The sequence below is a fragment of the Carassius gibelio genome, chromosome A4 (genome assembly GCF_023724105.1).
Source record: "Carassius gibelio isolate Cgi1373 ecotype wild population from Czech Republic chromosome A4, carGib1.2-hapl.c, whole genome shotgun sequence".
Lineage (NCBI taxonomy): Eukaryota > Metazoa > Chordata > Actinopteri > Cypriniformes > Cyprinidae > Carassius > Carassius gibelio.
Window position 1 is genome coordinate 20805979 of NC_068374.1, and position 17215 is coordinate 20823193.

Below are 17215 nucleotides of genomic sequence, written 5' to 3' on the forward strand. Positions count from 1 at the left end.
TTTATTCATAAATAAAAAATCACAATTTATTTTTTTATTTTTTCTGAGATTCAATATCTTTAACAGAGTGACATGTAGCCTACAAACATTACTACAAACTAAACTACCAGTAGAGGTCCCAGATCGCATTTTAGATACTCGGAATTAATAAAAGGGAATGGAAAAGTGAAAGAATGACAAATAAATAACAACAAACATCAACAATTAAAGATTAAAAAGTCAAATTAAATTTCAAACTGACATCGTGACGTCACAACGCGTTTGGCCGCAGTTGGTGATGTCATTCACACGCGACCTCACACACTTTATGGTAATGTACCGTGTTATTCTAACCGACGGTGCAAAACGACTAGAGGATTAATTTTCGTTAAAGGTGTGTATCTGCATTTATATATCTGACAGTTAAAATGCGTTAGTCATTAAACGTAGGACAATAACCATTTAGTATATTTATATGGCACAGTATTCGTTTCAAGCCGCCTGTAAGCGAATGCTAAATGTGTTAATAGTAACGTTACTTGACAGTAAGCATTGTCTATTATCATTTTTAGAACAGAAGATCTAAAGCAGGTAAGGTTAGATTGTGATTTTTTGTTTAAAGTGCATGTATGTGCGTCTGTGTGTATGTGTGTATTTCAGGTTTTCTGGTTGGGAAGCAGATAAAATGTCTTTGTATGATGATCTGGGGGTCGCAACAAGCGACACTAAAACAGAAGGCTGGTCTAAAAACTTCAAACTGCTTCAGTCTCAGTTGAAAGTGAAGAAAGCTACACTGACACAAGCAAAGGTGGGTCGATGTTTATGTAAAGGCAGACAATGACAATGCAGTCTTATAAATCCACAGTTACTACAGAACATTACATTCATAACTTAAAGAGTGTAATTATCCATTTTCCCACTGTCATGTAAAACCTCTTTTCTTTAATGAGGTAGTAAAGATGAATCGGACTTCTTTTGCAGACTCCGAGGATGAGACAGTCCAATGTTCTGGCTCCGGTTGTTGATCTGAAGAGGGGAAGTGCTGGAGATGACAGACAGATTTCTGATACACCTGCACACATTGCTGCAGGGATGAAGGTAAACAGTGTGTATATTACTGTCAATAATCACAACTTTATTAATTGTAGTAGAAAGATCATTATGCTCTTATAATGTTGGCATCACATTGTTTGACCTGTATAAACCACAATCCTTCCACACGGCAACATGTTCAAATAAAACTGAATGAGGATTTCACATTAAGTGGTTCATTTAAATTGTTGTTCTTCAAGTAGTAAGTTTGTTTGACTGTGTGTGTCTGTTAGGACTCGACATCTATTGGGTTTTCATCTGGAGATGTGCTGATCCCTTTGGCTGATGAGTATGATCCCATGTTTCCCAACGACTATGAGAAAGTGGTGAAGAGACACCGAGAGGAACGACAAAGACAGAGAGAACAGGAGCGACAGAAAGAGATCGAGGAGAGAGAGAAGTACGCATCCATGATTGTCCATTGATTTGTTCAGAAAATGTTGTCAGTATTTGGTGTATCTGTTATTGGATGGATGACTGATGCCAGTATCTTAGAGTACTCTGGAAAATCAGAATTTTGACGATAGGAAAGAACACAACCATGACATTACATTTAATATTACTTTTACATAATGTTTACAGAAATACACTTGCTGTACATTTTAAATGTTTTTAGTACAAAAAAGAGAGGACATAAAATGGAAATTTTGCCCCTTCAGACACATCATTGTACACTTTTAAAAAGAATCATCTTATGCTCACCTTGGCTGTGTTAAGATCAAAATACAGTAATAACAGTAATATTATGATATGATGTTACAAATATCTTTTGAACTTTCTATGCATCAAAGCAGCAAAAAATTGTTTTTTATTGATAAGAAAATTTATTAATAATTGAGCATCAACAATAATTGATAACAACTGAGCACCAGTTCAGCATATTAATATGATTTCAGAAGAATCATTGATTGACAATGAATAAAGATGAAAATTCAGCTTTGCCATCACATGAATAAATGACATTTTAAAAAAAAAAGGTTCATATAGAAAACTGTTGTTTTAAATTGTAATAATATTTCACAATATCGCAGTTTTTACAGTATTTTTCATCAGATAAATGAAGCCTATGTGCGCTAATGAGACTTAGTTAAAAAAAAAAAAAACTGTATTATTACAAAGTAATATGCATGATCCGTATGGATTGGTGTTGTTTTGTTGAATTGTTTTGTTAAAACTGTTTGTTAGGAAGCGTAAAGAGAGACATGAAGGAGGGGGAGCACCAAGTGGATTTTCACGTTTCCCTACAGAAGGCGAATCAGATGAAGAGGAGGAGTATGAGAGAGAAAAGAAGAAGAGGAGTGAGTGCTTTCTGCCTTTTTTTTTTTCTCACCTTTTTTTTATCTCACTTCCCTATATTATGTCAGTATGTAATGACACTTGTGATTGAATCTGAGATGTTAATACAAGTTGTAAATGGGGGAATGATTTGATCGTCAGTCTTGTTATAAGATATAATTTGTATTTCACACAGGTATAGGTGGAGCTGCCATCGCCCCTCCCACATCACTAGTGGAGCGAGACTGTGAGTAAATTTCACTGACCTTTAAAAATCATTCACCAAATGTGAAATCATTATATGTTGTCGATTTCATGTGATGTTGATTTGTCTCTGTAGCTTTACACAGTCTTAAAGCTAGTAGTTGTATATGTGAGGAAATAACTTAAAATGTTGTGTTTGTTGTCATGTCAGCAACATATTCATATGATGAAGACGGTCGGCAGAGGTCGAAGGCAGCAATCCCACCTCCCATTTTTGATGACTCTGATAGACCACGGTCTCCCCCGGGACCAACTAATACATTCCTGGCCAATATGGGGTAAGATCGCTGTTCCAGTAGATAAACCTGCCCTCATAAATGAAGTCATTAGTGTTTATAGATATAGAATGTTTCATTATTGGTTGAATAGTGTTCAATAGTGCATCTTTACCAAATAAATTCAGAATTCCAGAGAATTTAGATTCATTGTTTTTATTTATTTGAGCACTCTAAGTTTTAGATGTTACATCAGGTGTGGAGATTGAGGGAAAAATTTTGAATTCAAAGAAGATTTTAGATTTTTTTTTTTTATTATTATTTGTAATTTTTTTATGTAACTAAAACGTTTTAAAGAATTGATTTGCAAAATGGAATGAAAACTTTTTGAGTTTGAAGTAGGGCTGGGCGATATATCGAATATTAGCGATAATATTAGAATAATTTTGACGATGATGTAAAATTTGAATATATCGGGAATATCGAATATTTCAAATTCAAGCATACTTTCCCAAAAGAATGCCGCCGAGTGTCCAAAAAAGGAACCTGTAACTGCTGGACTGCTCTACTACGAGAGCTTTAAAGATAGCGGTTGCCAGATAACAAGAGTTTAAATCTCCGAATCAGAGCTCCACTGTTACAAGGATACATTTTCTGCCCGGTGTTTGCTTATTTTAAGCAATCTGGCAACCATGCGCACGTGCTCACTCCTCAGTGCGAAAGAGCCGCCGACGATAATCTGAAAACACTAACAAGCTGTAATTGAGCGATCTAATGAAAGCGTCGTTCAGCCGGTCTGTGTTCTGTCGTGAGATCTCAACTGTATTGTTTGCATTTGTGATCGCAAAATAAATGCACTTGCTCGACCGCTGATGTTTGAATGGAGAAACATAGGCTATGGCCATTTGGAATTACTTTTGGGGAATTTCACTGATATGTTTACCAGTTTCCATAATATAGACAGAGAGAATGCAAAAGTCTTTGGTATTCATTTATATATATTTATATATAAGAAATAGCTATGTGCTTCAGCAACTAGCTCCCCATCTAAGAGGGTTTTTAGTGTCAGTAGGAACATAGTTTCATGCCACAGAGCTTCTCTTAAAACCGCAGACAGTTGACAGACTTGTTCTTAGCTTAAAAACTTGTTAAAAAAATTAAAATAAAATACTTATCCCAGTTGCATAGTTTAAATTGTGAATTGCATGCACTAAAAAGTTGACAGAATGCACTTTCTGTACTTAATTTGCACTGCTTCAGTTACACATAGGCCTACATGTATTCATTTAATAAAAAGCAGTAAGTGATCTCTTGGTCTAGATTTTTTTTAACTGCTTAAATTAGCTGTTGAATCTAAATAGTTTTTTTTTTAATGGGCAAAAGAAAATAATGTTTTTTTAATTATTTAAATGCAAATGCAAACATATCGAGATATATATCGAATATCGTAAAAATGTTGACAATATCGAGATATCATTTTTTTTAATATATATATATCGCCCAGCCCTAGTTTGAAGGGTTACATGTGAGTTAAATCAGCTGTACACTACACAAGCAACATCATTTTGAAGTTATCAGTTATATGTAATTTATTTAGCAAAGTCCAATGCTTGTCTGGGTCTGTTTTTCAGTGGTACTGTGGCTCATAAAATCATGCAGAAGTATGGATTCCGAGATGGACAGGGCCTGGGAAAACACGAGCAGGGGTTGAGCACGGCGCTCTCAGTGGAGAAAACCAGCAAGCGTGGGGGAAAGATTATTATAGGCGACTCAACGGAAAAGAGTGAGATCATACACACAAAAACAAACACGCAGTAACTATGTGTAAACCCACTCATCACAGGTCTAAAATAAACATTCTCGGTTTAGTTTTTTTCCCTTGTTGATTCATATTATCATTTTTTTAATATCATGTTAGTTTTCAACTCTGTGTTTTGCCATTTGTACAACCATGTACCCACTGTGTGAGTGTATTATTTTATTCATTTGAATGTGTGTGTATGTTTCAGCATCAGGATCCAGTCAGAATGTGGCTGATCCACATGGCTCTAATTCAGGTTTGACTTTATTTTATTTCCTGTTTCCCAGAAGTCATTTCTTTTTTTATATTAGTTGGCATCTGTATGTGTCTTGATCACCCACTTGTGCCATGTTAGTCATTAGGAACAGGAAACTGTACACATTTGTGCCCATTATGCAAACAGTGGAAACCATGAAGTAGACGTGCTGGTATTTGGTAATGCTTGTATCACGGTAATGAATATGCATGATATTGTTTTCGTGGGCACTTCTAAATACCGTGAATATTTATATATGACAAATTATTCAGAATTTGGAATGCATTTTAAGAGTATTGTTCCCTTCAACTGGTCAAAATGCACAACACCGCTGTATGCTGCTTGAAAGACACGTGTGCACCTCTGATGTAAACAAGCACACATGAGAAGCACATGGAGGAACACATGAGAGATGCACTGAATGAAAGCATATTCACTGTCTGACAGCAGATGGCGCTAAACTGCAGAAAATGCAGTCCTTACCCTGGAAACCCCATAAATAAAGCTGCTGCACTACTTTCTAAAATATATTTAAATAATTTTAAATGGCCATTCAGATTTGTGGATTCCTTACGATGTTCGTTGCAGTGACAAATATTTAAATATTTAGACCTAATAGGCTATTCATTTTAAAAAAAAACATTAGTTAATTCATTAGTTAACATAAACTGCCAACGAAACATTTTTCTGAACATTCATAAATCTAAGGTATTCCAATATTTTTGTTATTAGAAAAAAGTTATTTAACCTGATATACTGTATTATGATAACTTTTTTAAAACTAAATTCCAATACCGTGATAAAAGCATTAGCAATTAACCGCAACCGTAAAATTTGATACCGGGATATCTCTACCGTAAAGTGGCAAAAAGATGTTACAGTAAATAATGTTCACTTCACCTGTTGTTTTTATTACAGCTGGCAGCAGTAAAAAGTTGTTTTTGCTGGTATGTGAAGCTATATGTTGGGATTTAAATAGAAATGTGCTGTCTGTGTTATAGCGGATGCCTCAAAGAAAAGCGATGCCAACCCTCTTACAGAGATTCTCAAATGTCCTACAAAAGTGGTTTTGCTGCGGGTAAGCTGTGTTTTCTTTCTTTCTCTTTTTTTTCAACTTTTTATTTTTAATGAAATAGAACTGCCCATTTATTTCATTAGAGTCTGCATGTTTCTAAGCTAATAACTAGGACTGCACAATTAATCAAATTCTAATCGTGATTACGATTATGGATGCCACGATTACATAATCATTCAAATACCTGATTACAAAAATAAATAAACAATTAAAAATTCCCACTTTCATTATTCTGTGTGCCTAAGATTAGAGCCCGACCGAAATATATTTTTGGGGGCCAATGCCTATAATAACTCGAAAAGAGCCGATTTATAAGCCAATATTTTGATTTTGAAAATAAACTGGATATTAGACCCATTTCTTATAAACTGCACTTACACAACATTCAATAGCAAAATATCTGCCTGTTCTATGTATTTGGGCTTTATAAACCATTTTCCAGAAGGGATTTATGTAAAAAAAAAAAGCCTTAGATTACAGTCTCAATGACTAAACAATTGCACATCAAAAGTATATGTTTTTAATGATCAAAAAACAGTCTGATTTTAAACATTTAACACTTTTACTTTCTTCCAGTTGAAGCTGGTTTTAACAGTCTATGTGTGTACTGTAAATAAATTATAATACTAAAGTTAAAGTATTTGCAGAAGTAGTCCCACACTTTGCTGCTACAGGATTCACCTTTTTCAGCCATCTGTATGGCAGAAAGAGAGACAGAGAAAGAATAAGCTTGTGTATTAATAATATCACCATGTATCATTACTCGTTTCATCATTAGAATTATAATAATAATAAACAGGGATCTCCTACATAGGCAAACATTTGAAATATATATATATATTTTTTTATTTGTCAAGCCATAGGTAGAACCTATTACCTACTTATATTTAAGAATATTATTACAACATTTTCCTGTTATGTCTGTGAAAAAAGCGCTTGTTCAGCTCACATTTATTTACATGTCCTCTCTGGTTTAATCATTTCTGACGCACCTACTGTAGTTACTGTAACTACACTATATTTGCTCTCACAGACACATTCACAACGGACCCATATATCTTCTCTTCTCTTTGTGCAGTCTGAATCAAAACATCGTCATGCGCTGGCGAACGTAAAGTTAGCCTACTGTTACCAGAAGATTACGGAATCAATTTGAAGTTGAATGGTTAACGTTAGTGTCATGAACACACCGCTGTCAATTTTGAGAAGAACCACATTCAAACAAGTTAATAGCAAGCATTTAAGGGGCCTGCTAAAAAGGAAGCTATATTAGCGTTAGAATAACATAACAGTTGTTGTTTTTTCGAGGCACGCTGTACATAACTTCTAGTCATTGACTGATTACACGCTCCCCCCTGCCACAGTTACTCGGTCATTATGTGGGAAACACTGCAGATATATTTAGAATAAGTTAAACGCTAACGTTATAGTTTGACCTCTTATTAACGTCCGCACTCTTCCACTGATAAACATGGTATTAGCTTTGTGGCTAATCTAATATAGCAATGCATTAGCGGCTGTAAGTGATGTTATAGAATATTTAGAAGTGATAATGATAGGACCGTTAGCTAGAACTACCACACCGTTTTTATATACAGTGTAAACTAAATAATTTCACATGACGAACGACAGACTCACCGTCAAAACAGTACATCTCCGTGGCTTGGCTGATCGCTTTCTTTGCTAATGGATTTCTGGCGCTGTTGTCAACTCTGCAGCTGCAGAGCTCCCTCTGGTGGGCAAACTATGCAACACTCATAACATGAGTAAAGCATGAGACTGTTTCTCATGTTTCATCGGCCGTTATAAACGCCGATGCCGATTTAAATGCAATAAGCTCATATCGGCCGATAATATCGGCCGGCCGATATATCGGTCGGGCTCTACCTAAGATGTATTTGCAGCGCAGTGTTTAACAAACTCAAACACACTGGATAAAATAAATGTTGTATAACTGATAGTCGTTGTCACTCTGTTATATATATGATATGTAAAAAGCCAAACGTGTCAACAGCAGAACAAAATAGCAGTACTACTCATTTGAACTGCACGTCACACGGACCTTTTATCCGCTCGAATCAAAAGAAAACAGTGTAGCATGAGTTTACTTAGAATTAGCGTTTATTACAGTGACCAGTTAGAAGATGTTTACAAAGCAGCCACATTTACTGTAGTTTTACTGTAGTTAAGGTAATAATGGTATGGTGGCAGAAAAGTAGGATATTCATATTGATATGTTAAAGGAGTAATGGAATACATTATTTTGTTAATTTTTTCTATCAATTGATGTGGATTTGTAATTTAATGTCTTTAGGCTAATGTTTTTCAATACAAACACCACAGAAACCATATAGCTAAGCTCATTTTTTTTGTATTTTTGTATTTGTATGCATTTAGCAGATGCTTTTATCCAAAGTGACTTACAGTGCATTAATGCTAAAATGTTTTACCTAACGTGTTCCCTGGGAATCGAACCCACAACCTTGTACTGCTAAACGCAATGCTCTACCACTGAGCCACAGGAACTTTTACTATTGTAATGAGGTTCTGTAGTTTTGGTTATATGACTTACAAATATATGAAAGAAGAGGCTGTTACAGATTTCACAATGGTACTGTTTTTGTTAATTAAAATAAAGTTCCTGTTCTAATGTGCATTTCTATGAGACAAAACTTGACATATTATTACATGATCAGTGCTACCAAATCAGGTGCCGGTGCCACTGCTCTCAAATGTTAGTCTGGAGCCCTGAAAATATAAATTTTACTGAAAAATGTTACTGAAATGTCATCTGTTTAATTGTAAATGAAATATATCGCTTTGGTTAATCATTTTTTTGTTTTTGTTTCTTTTAGTTTTAGTATAGCATTATTATACCATACATAATTTAACCTTTTCTTGTTTAAAGAAGAAACCAAACCAATGTATAGTTGAGCTTATAATAAGCTTATAATATTTAAATATATTTAAATATGGCATTCAGCTTCGAACTGTTCTATAAATCTGTTAAAATAATAGTTATTAATAATCGCAATTACAATTTCAAGGGAATAAGTGACTATTATGATTTTTTTCATAATCATGCAGCCCTACTAATAACACAATAGTACAATACACTTGGGGATGATGGTCCATTTTTTATTCTTTGTTTATTGAGAGACTTGAATTATTTTTTTTCTTTATGTTGAACAAGCATTAAAAGCATAGAAATGCCACTTTCACTTTCGCTTTGACACTTTCTGTCCTGTTTTTGCCCCTAGTCCCAGTTAATTTGTGCTACTTTGACAGGATGTTACATGAGAAGTAGTGGATATTCAGGACAGTTTAGTCTAAATCGTGTGTTGAGATTCATCTGCAAATAAAAACTGTGTGTGTATAGAACATGGTTGGAAGGGGAGAAGTTGATGAAGACCTGGAAGCTGAGACTAAGGAAGAGTGTGAGAAGTATGGCAAAGTCATCAAGTGTGTCATCTTTGAGGTGAGCGTTATATCAAACATGTATCAGATGCAGCAGATGTATGCAAGCAGCAGATGTCATTGATATCTTGACATGAAACCGGTGTGTCTGGCTTGTGTTTTCAGATCTCCGGTGTTTCTGACGAGGAGGCTGTCCGCATTTTCTTGGAGTTTGAACGAGTTGAATCAGCCATTAAAGGTGAGTGGTTTAAAGACAAACTTGAAGAGTGTGTGTGCAAGTGGTCCATAATTTTTTTTTTTTTAAGCACCCCAGATCTCACTTAATAAACTAGGTAAGTGTGTGACAGCTGTCCCTCAGGTGTTACATCACCTGGCTGGTTACATCACTTCCTCTAGGGATAGCAGACCAAACCAGATTTCACTCCCTTAATTTAAAACACTAACTGAGATATCAACTCCTCCTTCAAAACATTTTTATCCTCAACAAGGGAAGCAGATTGGATTAATAACTTGATTTCATATTGTGTTGTGAAGTATATATACAAAATCTTTCCTAATTATTATTCCTGGAAAAGAACAAGGCATTCCTACTTGAGATTGAATTAACTTGTACAGCACTCAATATGTATCTGGAGCAGATCATACATAGCACTGAAAATGAAAATGACACATTTGCTTTCCTTTGGGATAAAAATAAAGTTAAACTCAGACACTAAAGTGTTCAAATACTTTGGGGCCACTGAATCTATGAATGCTTCTCAGCTAAACTGCACCATTTGGGAGAAGCATTCATAGATTGAGTGGCCCCAAAGTATTTGAACACTTTAGTTAAGCTGTCTGTCATAGTAATAAATACAAACAGCGATTTGTTTTTCAGAAGAAAAAATAATATAGATATTTGTGGGGTTATTTTTATTATTATAAAGCAATATTCATACAGCTCAAAATGAAGACAAATAATATTTGGTAGTTCACAACAGCAAAATTGTTAGTTTGTTGTTAGTTTGGGACAGACATTCTCGTTGTCTAACCAATGGGTGATGTTGTTTGAAAATAATCATATTTTTCATATTTTGCATCTGAAAAGACAATTTTGGTCTCCAAATATTTTCTGGGGTTGAAAAGATTTATTAATCCACCACAACTGCATTTAGTTAATCAAAATCACGGTAAAACTATATTATTGTGAAATATTATCATAATTGTTTTCTACTTTAATATGGTTTAAAATCTAATATGCTGATTTGCTGCTTTTTGTGGAAACTTATTAAAAACAAATATTATTCTTTGATGAATATAAAGATCAAAAGAACTGCATTTATTTGAAATATAAATCTATACATTTCTTCACTGATCAATTTTAAATGCCTTTGCCTAATAAAAGTATTGAATAAGTGATTAAAATAAAAGAAAGAAAGAAAGTTGCAGAACCAGTGTTGCTTGTCCAACCAGAAACAGATGGAGAAGAAACCTGTTCAAAATACAATTCTGCAGCAAGAATGACATATATAAGAGCTACACATATTGTAAATCAGGCATCTGTTAACAAAGCAAGGCTGAAAAAACACTCTGAATCTGACTTTTCAGGCTTGGGCTGAAGTTTTAAATGCAACAAATTCAACAAATACATTGCATAACAGCCCACTTTCATTTTTTCAAAATGGCAAAGAAAATCCCACTCTGGCAAGATCACCTGGGGAAAAACCAAACCAGTAGATTTTAATTTAAAGCGACAGAAGAGGAAATGACGTTATATCCTGACAACTTTCTGTTGAAACAGATCTGTATCTTACTTTGAGGAAATACCCTAGATTGTGTAATGTTTTAGGACAGTGCCATCAACTGGTCATAAGTTACAAATCATGGTAAATGCAATGGTTATGCATAGCAATTCCATTCCACCTTACAATGGGAAATTTGTGCTCATAGTCTCATAATTGCTTATTGCTAACTTTATTGGAAATGTTAGTATTATTTTACTATGTATTTTGATAAGCATTACATTTTAAATATACATTTCATATATTAAATATAAGATTTGTTACCATTTCATATATATTTTTATGTGTTTCCTGAAGCAATGTAGTTTTATATTTATAATTTGATGACATATTTTCAGATCTAGTAGTGTTTTTAACTTTCAACATACCAGTGCTGTTTTTGTCCTCCTCAGCTGTGGTGGATCTGAATGGGCGCTACTTTGGAGGTCGCGTGGTCAAGGCCTGTTTTTATAACTTGGATCGGTTCCGTGTTTTAGACCTGGGAGATCAGGTGTGAGTGGGACATCCAGACCTGCACAACCAGGAAAGTGTAAACACCTGGAGGAAGTCATTTGTCTTTCTGTAAATAGCATGAGTAATTTTATACACCCTTGTGAATATTTAGTTTACGTGCCCCTTTCCTGGATATGTTTTGTAATGAAGATTTAATTTGCTCTTTTGTGAATTGCTTCTAGTCTCTTTCTCACGTCACCGTTAATAATATCCTTTTGTCCTTGTGATTAAGATGTAATGAAGAACCCAGAAATAAAAATGCTTTGGGGAGAATAACTTTTAGGGTTGGTTCTGTTTTAAAGGTAAAATGTGGGAACACAATTTTTATCTCGGTTTCAGTTTAACATGCAGAGGCTCTAAGTAAGTCATTTGTTGGTTTACTTCCTGATGAATGAGCACTGCTATGCTTTCAAAACACACTTTAACTAATGGTGTGCATTTGCAGTGTGACTATTTGTCTAGCTGAGCAAAGAAAGATAAGAAAGGGGTTGTTGGTATTGAAAACTGGTCTTCTTCAGTAGTTACTACATGGGTTTGAAGAAAGAAATTTAGACACTGATGTGGAATGGGGTGATGATGATGGTAATGAATGAGTCCTGGTTCACAATTTATATAATCAGACACACATCATGTCCCTATGCGACTCTAGAAAGTAGGAAACCTACATTCTTCTATTGTGACATAACAGACTCCCACGAGCCCTTACTCTTTGATCTACACACTTAAAGAATTATAGGTTTTCGTAATGTGTGTGTCTTGACCTGAACAGAAATTGGGCTTTGTGTGTTACTCAATAAAAGGTGAACAGTTTTTCAAAAACATATCTGAAGGATATTTCAACATATGCCTATGAATGCATCACCTAAATAATAATTAGTCTTTTACTTGATAATTCTGCATGTAATATGTATGATGTGTATGTTCATTCGAAATGTGTGTGGATATGTGTTGGACTGGGTCAGTGATGGTGCGATGTTCTGGTTTGGTGAGAAAGACACTTATGCAAGAGGAAGGTGCTGGGGAACAGACTGAACTCCATGAGGATTCATTTAAACAGAACAGCTCCTCATCGAATTACTATTAAATGAACAGAGTGTCTGAAAAATGGCAGAAAGGGGTTGAGCTGTTACGGATTTAAAATAAACCCACGTCATATTTGTGCTATGGACATAAAGAATACCTTAAATCTTGCAGTTTGTTAAAGCAAGATATACTATTTTTGAGCAGTTAGATACAAAGTTCAAAAATCCAACTAGAGCTTACTTATATATATATATATATATACATACATGTTAAAATATGTGATTATATATTTTAACACACACACAATCATATATATATATATATATATATATATATATATATATATATATATATGATTATAACAAAATCCCAAATTCAGAAAATTAGAATATTGTGAAAAGGTTCAATATTGAAGACACCTGGTGCCACACTCTAATCAGCTAATTAACTCAAAACACCTGCAAAGCCTTTAAATGGTCTCTCAGTCTAGTTCTGTAGGCTACACAATCATGGGGAAGACTGCTGACTTGACAGTTGTCCAAAATGCGACCATTGGCACCTTGTACAAGGAGGGCAAGACACAAAAGGTCATTGCAAAAGAGGCTGGCTGTTCACAGAGCTCTGTGTCCAAGCACATTAATAGAGAGGTGAAGGGAAGGAAAAGATGTGGTAGAAAAAAAGTGTATAAGCAATAGGGATAACCACACCCTGGAGAGGATTGTGAAACAAAACCCATTCAAAAATGTGGGGGAGATTCACAGAGTGGACTGCAGCTGGAGTCAGCGCTTCAAGAACCACTATGCTCAGACAAATGCAAGACATAGGTTTCAGCTGTCGCATTCCTTGTGTCAAGTCACTCTTGAACAACAGACAGCACCAGAAGCATCTCGCCTGGTCTAAAGACAAAAAGGACTGGACTGCTGCCGAGTGGTCCAAAGTTATGTTCTCTGATGAAAGTAAATTTTCTATTTCCTTTGGAAATCAGGGTCCCAGAGTCTGGAAGAAGAGAGTATAGGCACACAATCCACATTGCTTGAGGTCCAGTGTAAAGTTTCCACAGTCAATGCTGGTTTGGGGTGTCATGTCATCTGCTGGTGTTGGTCCACTGTGTTTTCTGAGGTCCAAGGTCAACGCAGCCGTATACCAGGAAGTTTTAGAGCACTTCATGCTTCCTGCTGCTGACCAACTTTATTATAAGGGGAAGTCGTGGCCTAGTGGTTAGAGAGTTTGACTCCTAACCCTAGAGTTGTGGGTTCGAATCTCAGGCCAGCCATCCCACGACTGAGGTGCCCTTGAGCAAGGCATCGAACCCCCAACTGCTCCCTGGGCGCCGCAGCATAAATGGCTGCCCGCTGCTCCGGGTATGTGTTCATGGTCTGTGTGTGTTCACTGCTGTGTGTACTTTGGATGGGTTAAATCAGAGCACGAATTCTGAGTATGGGTCACCATACTTGGCTGAATGTCACGTCACTTTATGGAGATGCAGATTTAATTTTCCAACAGGACTTGGCACCTGCACACAGTGCAAAAGCTACCAGTACCTGGCTTAAGGACCATGGTATCCCTGTTCTTAACTGGCCAGAAAACTCGCCTGACCTTAACCCCATAGAAAATCTATGGGGTATTGTGAAGAGGAAGTTGCAATATGCCAGACCCAAGAATGCAGAAGAGCTGAAGACCACTATCAGAAAAAAATCCTTTCTTTGTATTGGTCTTAAGTAATATTCTACTTTTCTGAGATATTGAATTTGAGATTTTCCTTATTTGTCAGTTAAAATCATCAAAATTAAAATAAATAAACATTTGAAATATATCAGTCTGCGTGTAATGAATGAATATAATATACAAGTTTCACTTTTTGAATGGAATTAGTGAAATCAACTTTTTCATGATATTCTAATAATATGACCAGACCCTGAATATATATATATATATATATATATGAAAAAAGTAAGAAGCTGCACCACTAAAACTACCTCAGCAGGGGGAGAACAGATTGCTTGAAAACATACAATGAATATATGGATTTGCAAAAAATTATTACGAATTGCCATTAAATTATGTTGTTAAAATCCTGTAGACTTAAATAACAGATGGATTTGAACCATATGTACTGTAGAGCAGTGGTTCTCAAATAGGGCCCACTAGGTGCCCTTACCAAACTTCTACAAACAGCAAATGTTAAGATGGCTAAAAGTATTTAAAACAAGAAAAATCAAGCTTTTAAATAAGCTAGATTTTTTAAAATGTATTTTCATCCCTTTTTTTCTTTGAAGAACCAGGGTTTCCACAATGTTTAATAAGTTAAAATCAATTTTAATGATACTGTTTTAATTTGTAGACCTGGAAAAGTCATGTAAATTAATAATAATAATTAAAAAATGTAAACCTCCATTAGCATCTTTTTATGAATATTCACTTTTATTTTTATTACAGAAAGTCAAATCAGGAAACTCCTAATATGGACAACACAACAGCGTCCAGCTGTCACTGTATGAAAACAGTTTTACACAGAAAATAACAAATAAAATAAAAAAGCCCAGAAACTTTTGGAAACATGAATACATTAAACAAACGATTACAACAATATATGTTTTTTCAAGTCATCTCCAACAGGTGATAAATAAAGTATGAACAATGCAGTGTTAATTGACATATTACAGAATAGAAACTAATCTGCCTTATTATGTGATAAAAATAGTTTGTAGTATAGCTTTCAGCTTTTGAATGATATCGTGTATGATGTTGCAAAAGCTTTTTATTTCACATAAATGCTGATTATGGATCCTTATATTCATCAAAGAATATTGAAAAAAATACTCATGTTTTAAATATTGATAATCAGCAAATCAGCATATTAGAATGATTTCTGAAGGATGTGACACTGGATGTGATGTACAGCTTTGATCACAGGAGTAAATTACATTTTAAAATATATTAAAATATTTTAAATATAAAAATATTTCACAATATTACTGTTTTTGCTGTATCAAATGAATGCAGGTTTGGTGAACAGAAGAGACTTCTTTAAAAACATAAAAAATCTTACTTTTCAAAAATGTCTGTCCCCCTCACTTCTGAAAAGATGGCTATGCCCATGTTTCACTGTGTGTGTGTGTGTGTGTGTGTGTGTGTGTGTGTGTGTGTGTGTGTGTGTGTGTGTGTGAGTGTGAGTGTGTGTTTGTGAGTGTGTGTCTTCTATTCTCTCCTCTGGTCTCTTCCTGGTTATCCCACTTCAGGATTTCTCACTCAACAGTCAGTAAACACTTTCCGGTAACAGTGTGTATCACAAGCTTGTGTACTGTTTAGTGTTTACTCTAGTTTTATTTCCTATTGTAGGTGTTTGTTTGTTCTTGTTAAGATGCATGAAGCAATCTGTGTTTCCACATCTTTCACAGGAATCCTTTTCTACAATGTGTGTTTTGTAAGCAAGAAGATCTAGCAGTGCACTTCACTGAAAAGCCATTGACGTTTCGTATGCCAGTCAGTAACCTGCATGGAGCGGTCTGAGAGTGTGTTTCCTGAATAACTCAAGATTTCTGTCCTAAAACTGCTTTAAGATTTCAGAGAGTTTTCTATTTTAAATAAGAAACTGTCCGGAGTGCTTGTTCAACCCAATCTCATGAGAAAACAGAACTGTTTGCAGTTGTGCACAAATTTGTATGCTGTGATTAATAATGAGATGTAGGATTTTTTAAATTTTTTTTAAGCAAAAATCCTTTCCGTGCCCTCATGGGGTGAGAAAGATTAAATGAAAATGTAAGGAATTTGTGACAAATTTGCTGTGCAGTTTTAAAGGTGTTTGGAGTGGTTGTAAGAGCCTTGCTTGTTAGGCTGTAACTTTGCTGTGCGATTTCTAGAGTGATATGGGGGGTTTTGCTGACTGTCCCAAGTTAAAAGACCCACTTCCAAGCCTCTAGATAATAATTTTCGGGCTTTAGTGTTAAATTATAGCCTGTTTTTTGACAATCAGATGAAAATTGCAAGTTAGGAAAGTCTTCTTTTTCTTTCTTTTTTTTTTTTTTCTTTTTAAGAAAAGTAATAGCATATCCAACCCTATCACATGACTCGGAAAAGTAAAAAAAAAAAAAAAAATAATAATAATAAAAAAGTAAAAGGTGTCTGTTTTCGTATGAATTCGTACGATTTGTTTCGCACTGAAGTTAAGCGTTTTTAGTGGATAAAATCGCGAGATACTGATTGGAATGAATGAGAGTGTGTCAGACCTCTCATCAAAAAGCCATTTTGCATTAGATTAGATCATTCATGTCCACAGAACAAAGTTAAGGGTTGCATGTTTAAGGTTCAGGTTTAAGATTTTTTTTTTTTTTTTTTTTTTAACAGTAGTAGCTACCATCTGCTTGCCTAGGCAAATAGGTTTAGCTACCGCGTGTATACATATTTTATAATTATATTGATTTCAGCTCACCGGGGGGTCCCGCAAATATCAGCCCACTAACTGAGAGCTCATTCAGACAGCTTTCTGGAGCTGGGTCAGCGCTGCAGCCGAAGGGAAACAGGCTCATTGTGCATTAAAGACACGAG

General features: G+C 35.1%; 1 protein-coding gene across 3 annotated transcripts; it reads left to right on the forward strand.

The window, feature by feature from the left end:
* The first annotated feature begins 249 nt into the window (after positions 1-249).
* On the forward strand, positions 250-11923 carry LOC127972706 (splicing factor 45). Of its 3 annotated transcripts, none has more exons than XM_052576435.1 (13): positions 250-373; positions 640-787; positions 961-1077; positions 1305-1471; positions 2257-2369; positions 2543-2593; positions 2762-2888; positions 4457-4608; positions 4835-4882; positions 5884-5960; positions 9337-9435; positions 9540-9612; positions 11548-11923. In XM_052576435.1, exons 2-13 carry the CDS (start codon positions 665-667, stop codon positions 11649-11651), a joined length of 1251 nt encoding a protein of 416 aa, XP_052432395.1. In that variant the 5' UTR covers positions 250-373; positions 640-664; the 3' UTR covers positions 11652-11923. The 3 variants fall into 3 exon arrangements, with proteins under 3 accessions (XP_052432395.1, XP_052432411.1, XP_052432403.1); XM_052576451.1 differs by having other exon boundaries at positions 253-373; positions 552-787; XM_052576443.1 differs by lacking the exon at positions 250-373 and adding an exon at positions 502-524.
* The last annotated feature ends 5292 nt before the right edge of the window (positions 11924-17215 follow it).

What these genes read in the sequence shown, in the direction of transcription:
- LOC127972706 (XM_052576451.1), top strand. Translation starts at nt 605, where the DNA reads ATGTATGTGCGTCTGTGTGTATGTGTGTATTTCAGGTTTTCTGGTTGG. An exon ending in ACATTGCTGCAGGGATGAAG is followed by an intron (nt 1,078 to 1,304) that starts GTAAACAGTGTG and finishes TGTGTCTGTTAG; the next exon opens with GACTCGACATCTATTGGGTT. An exon ending in AGTTGAATCAGCCATTAAAG is followed by an intron (nt 9,613 to 11,547) that starts GTGAGTGGTTTA and finishes TGTCCTCCTCAG; the next exon opens with CTGTGGTGGATCTGAATGGG.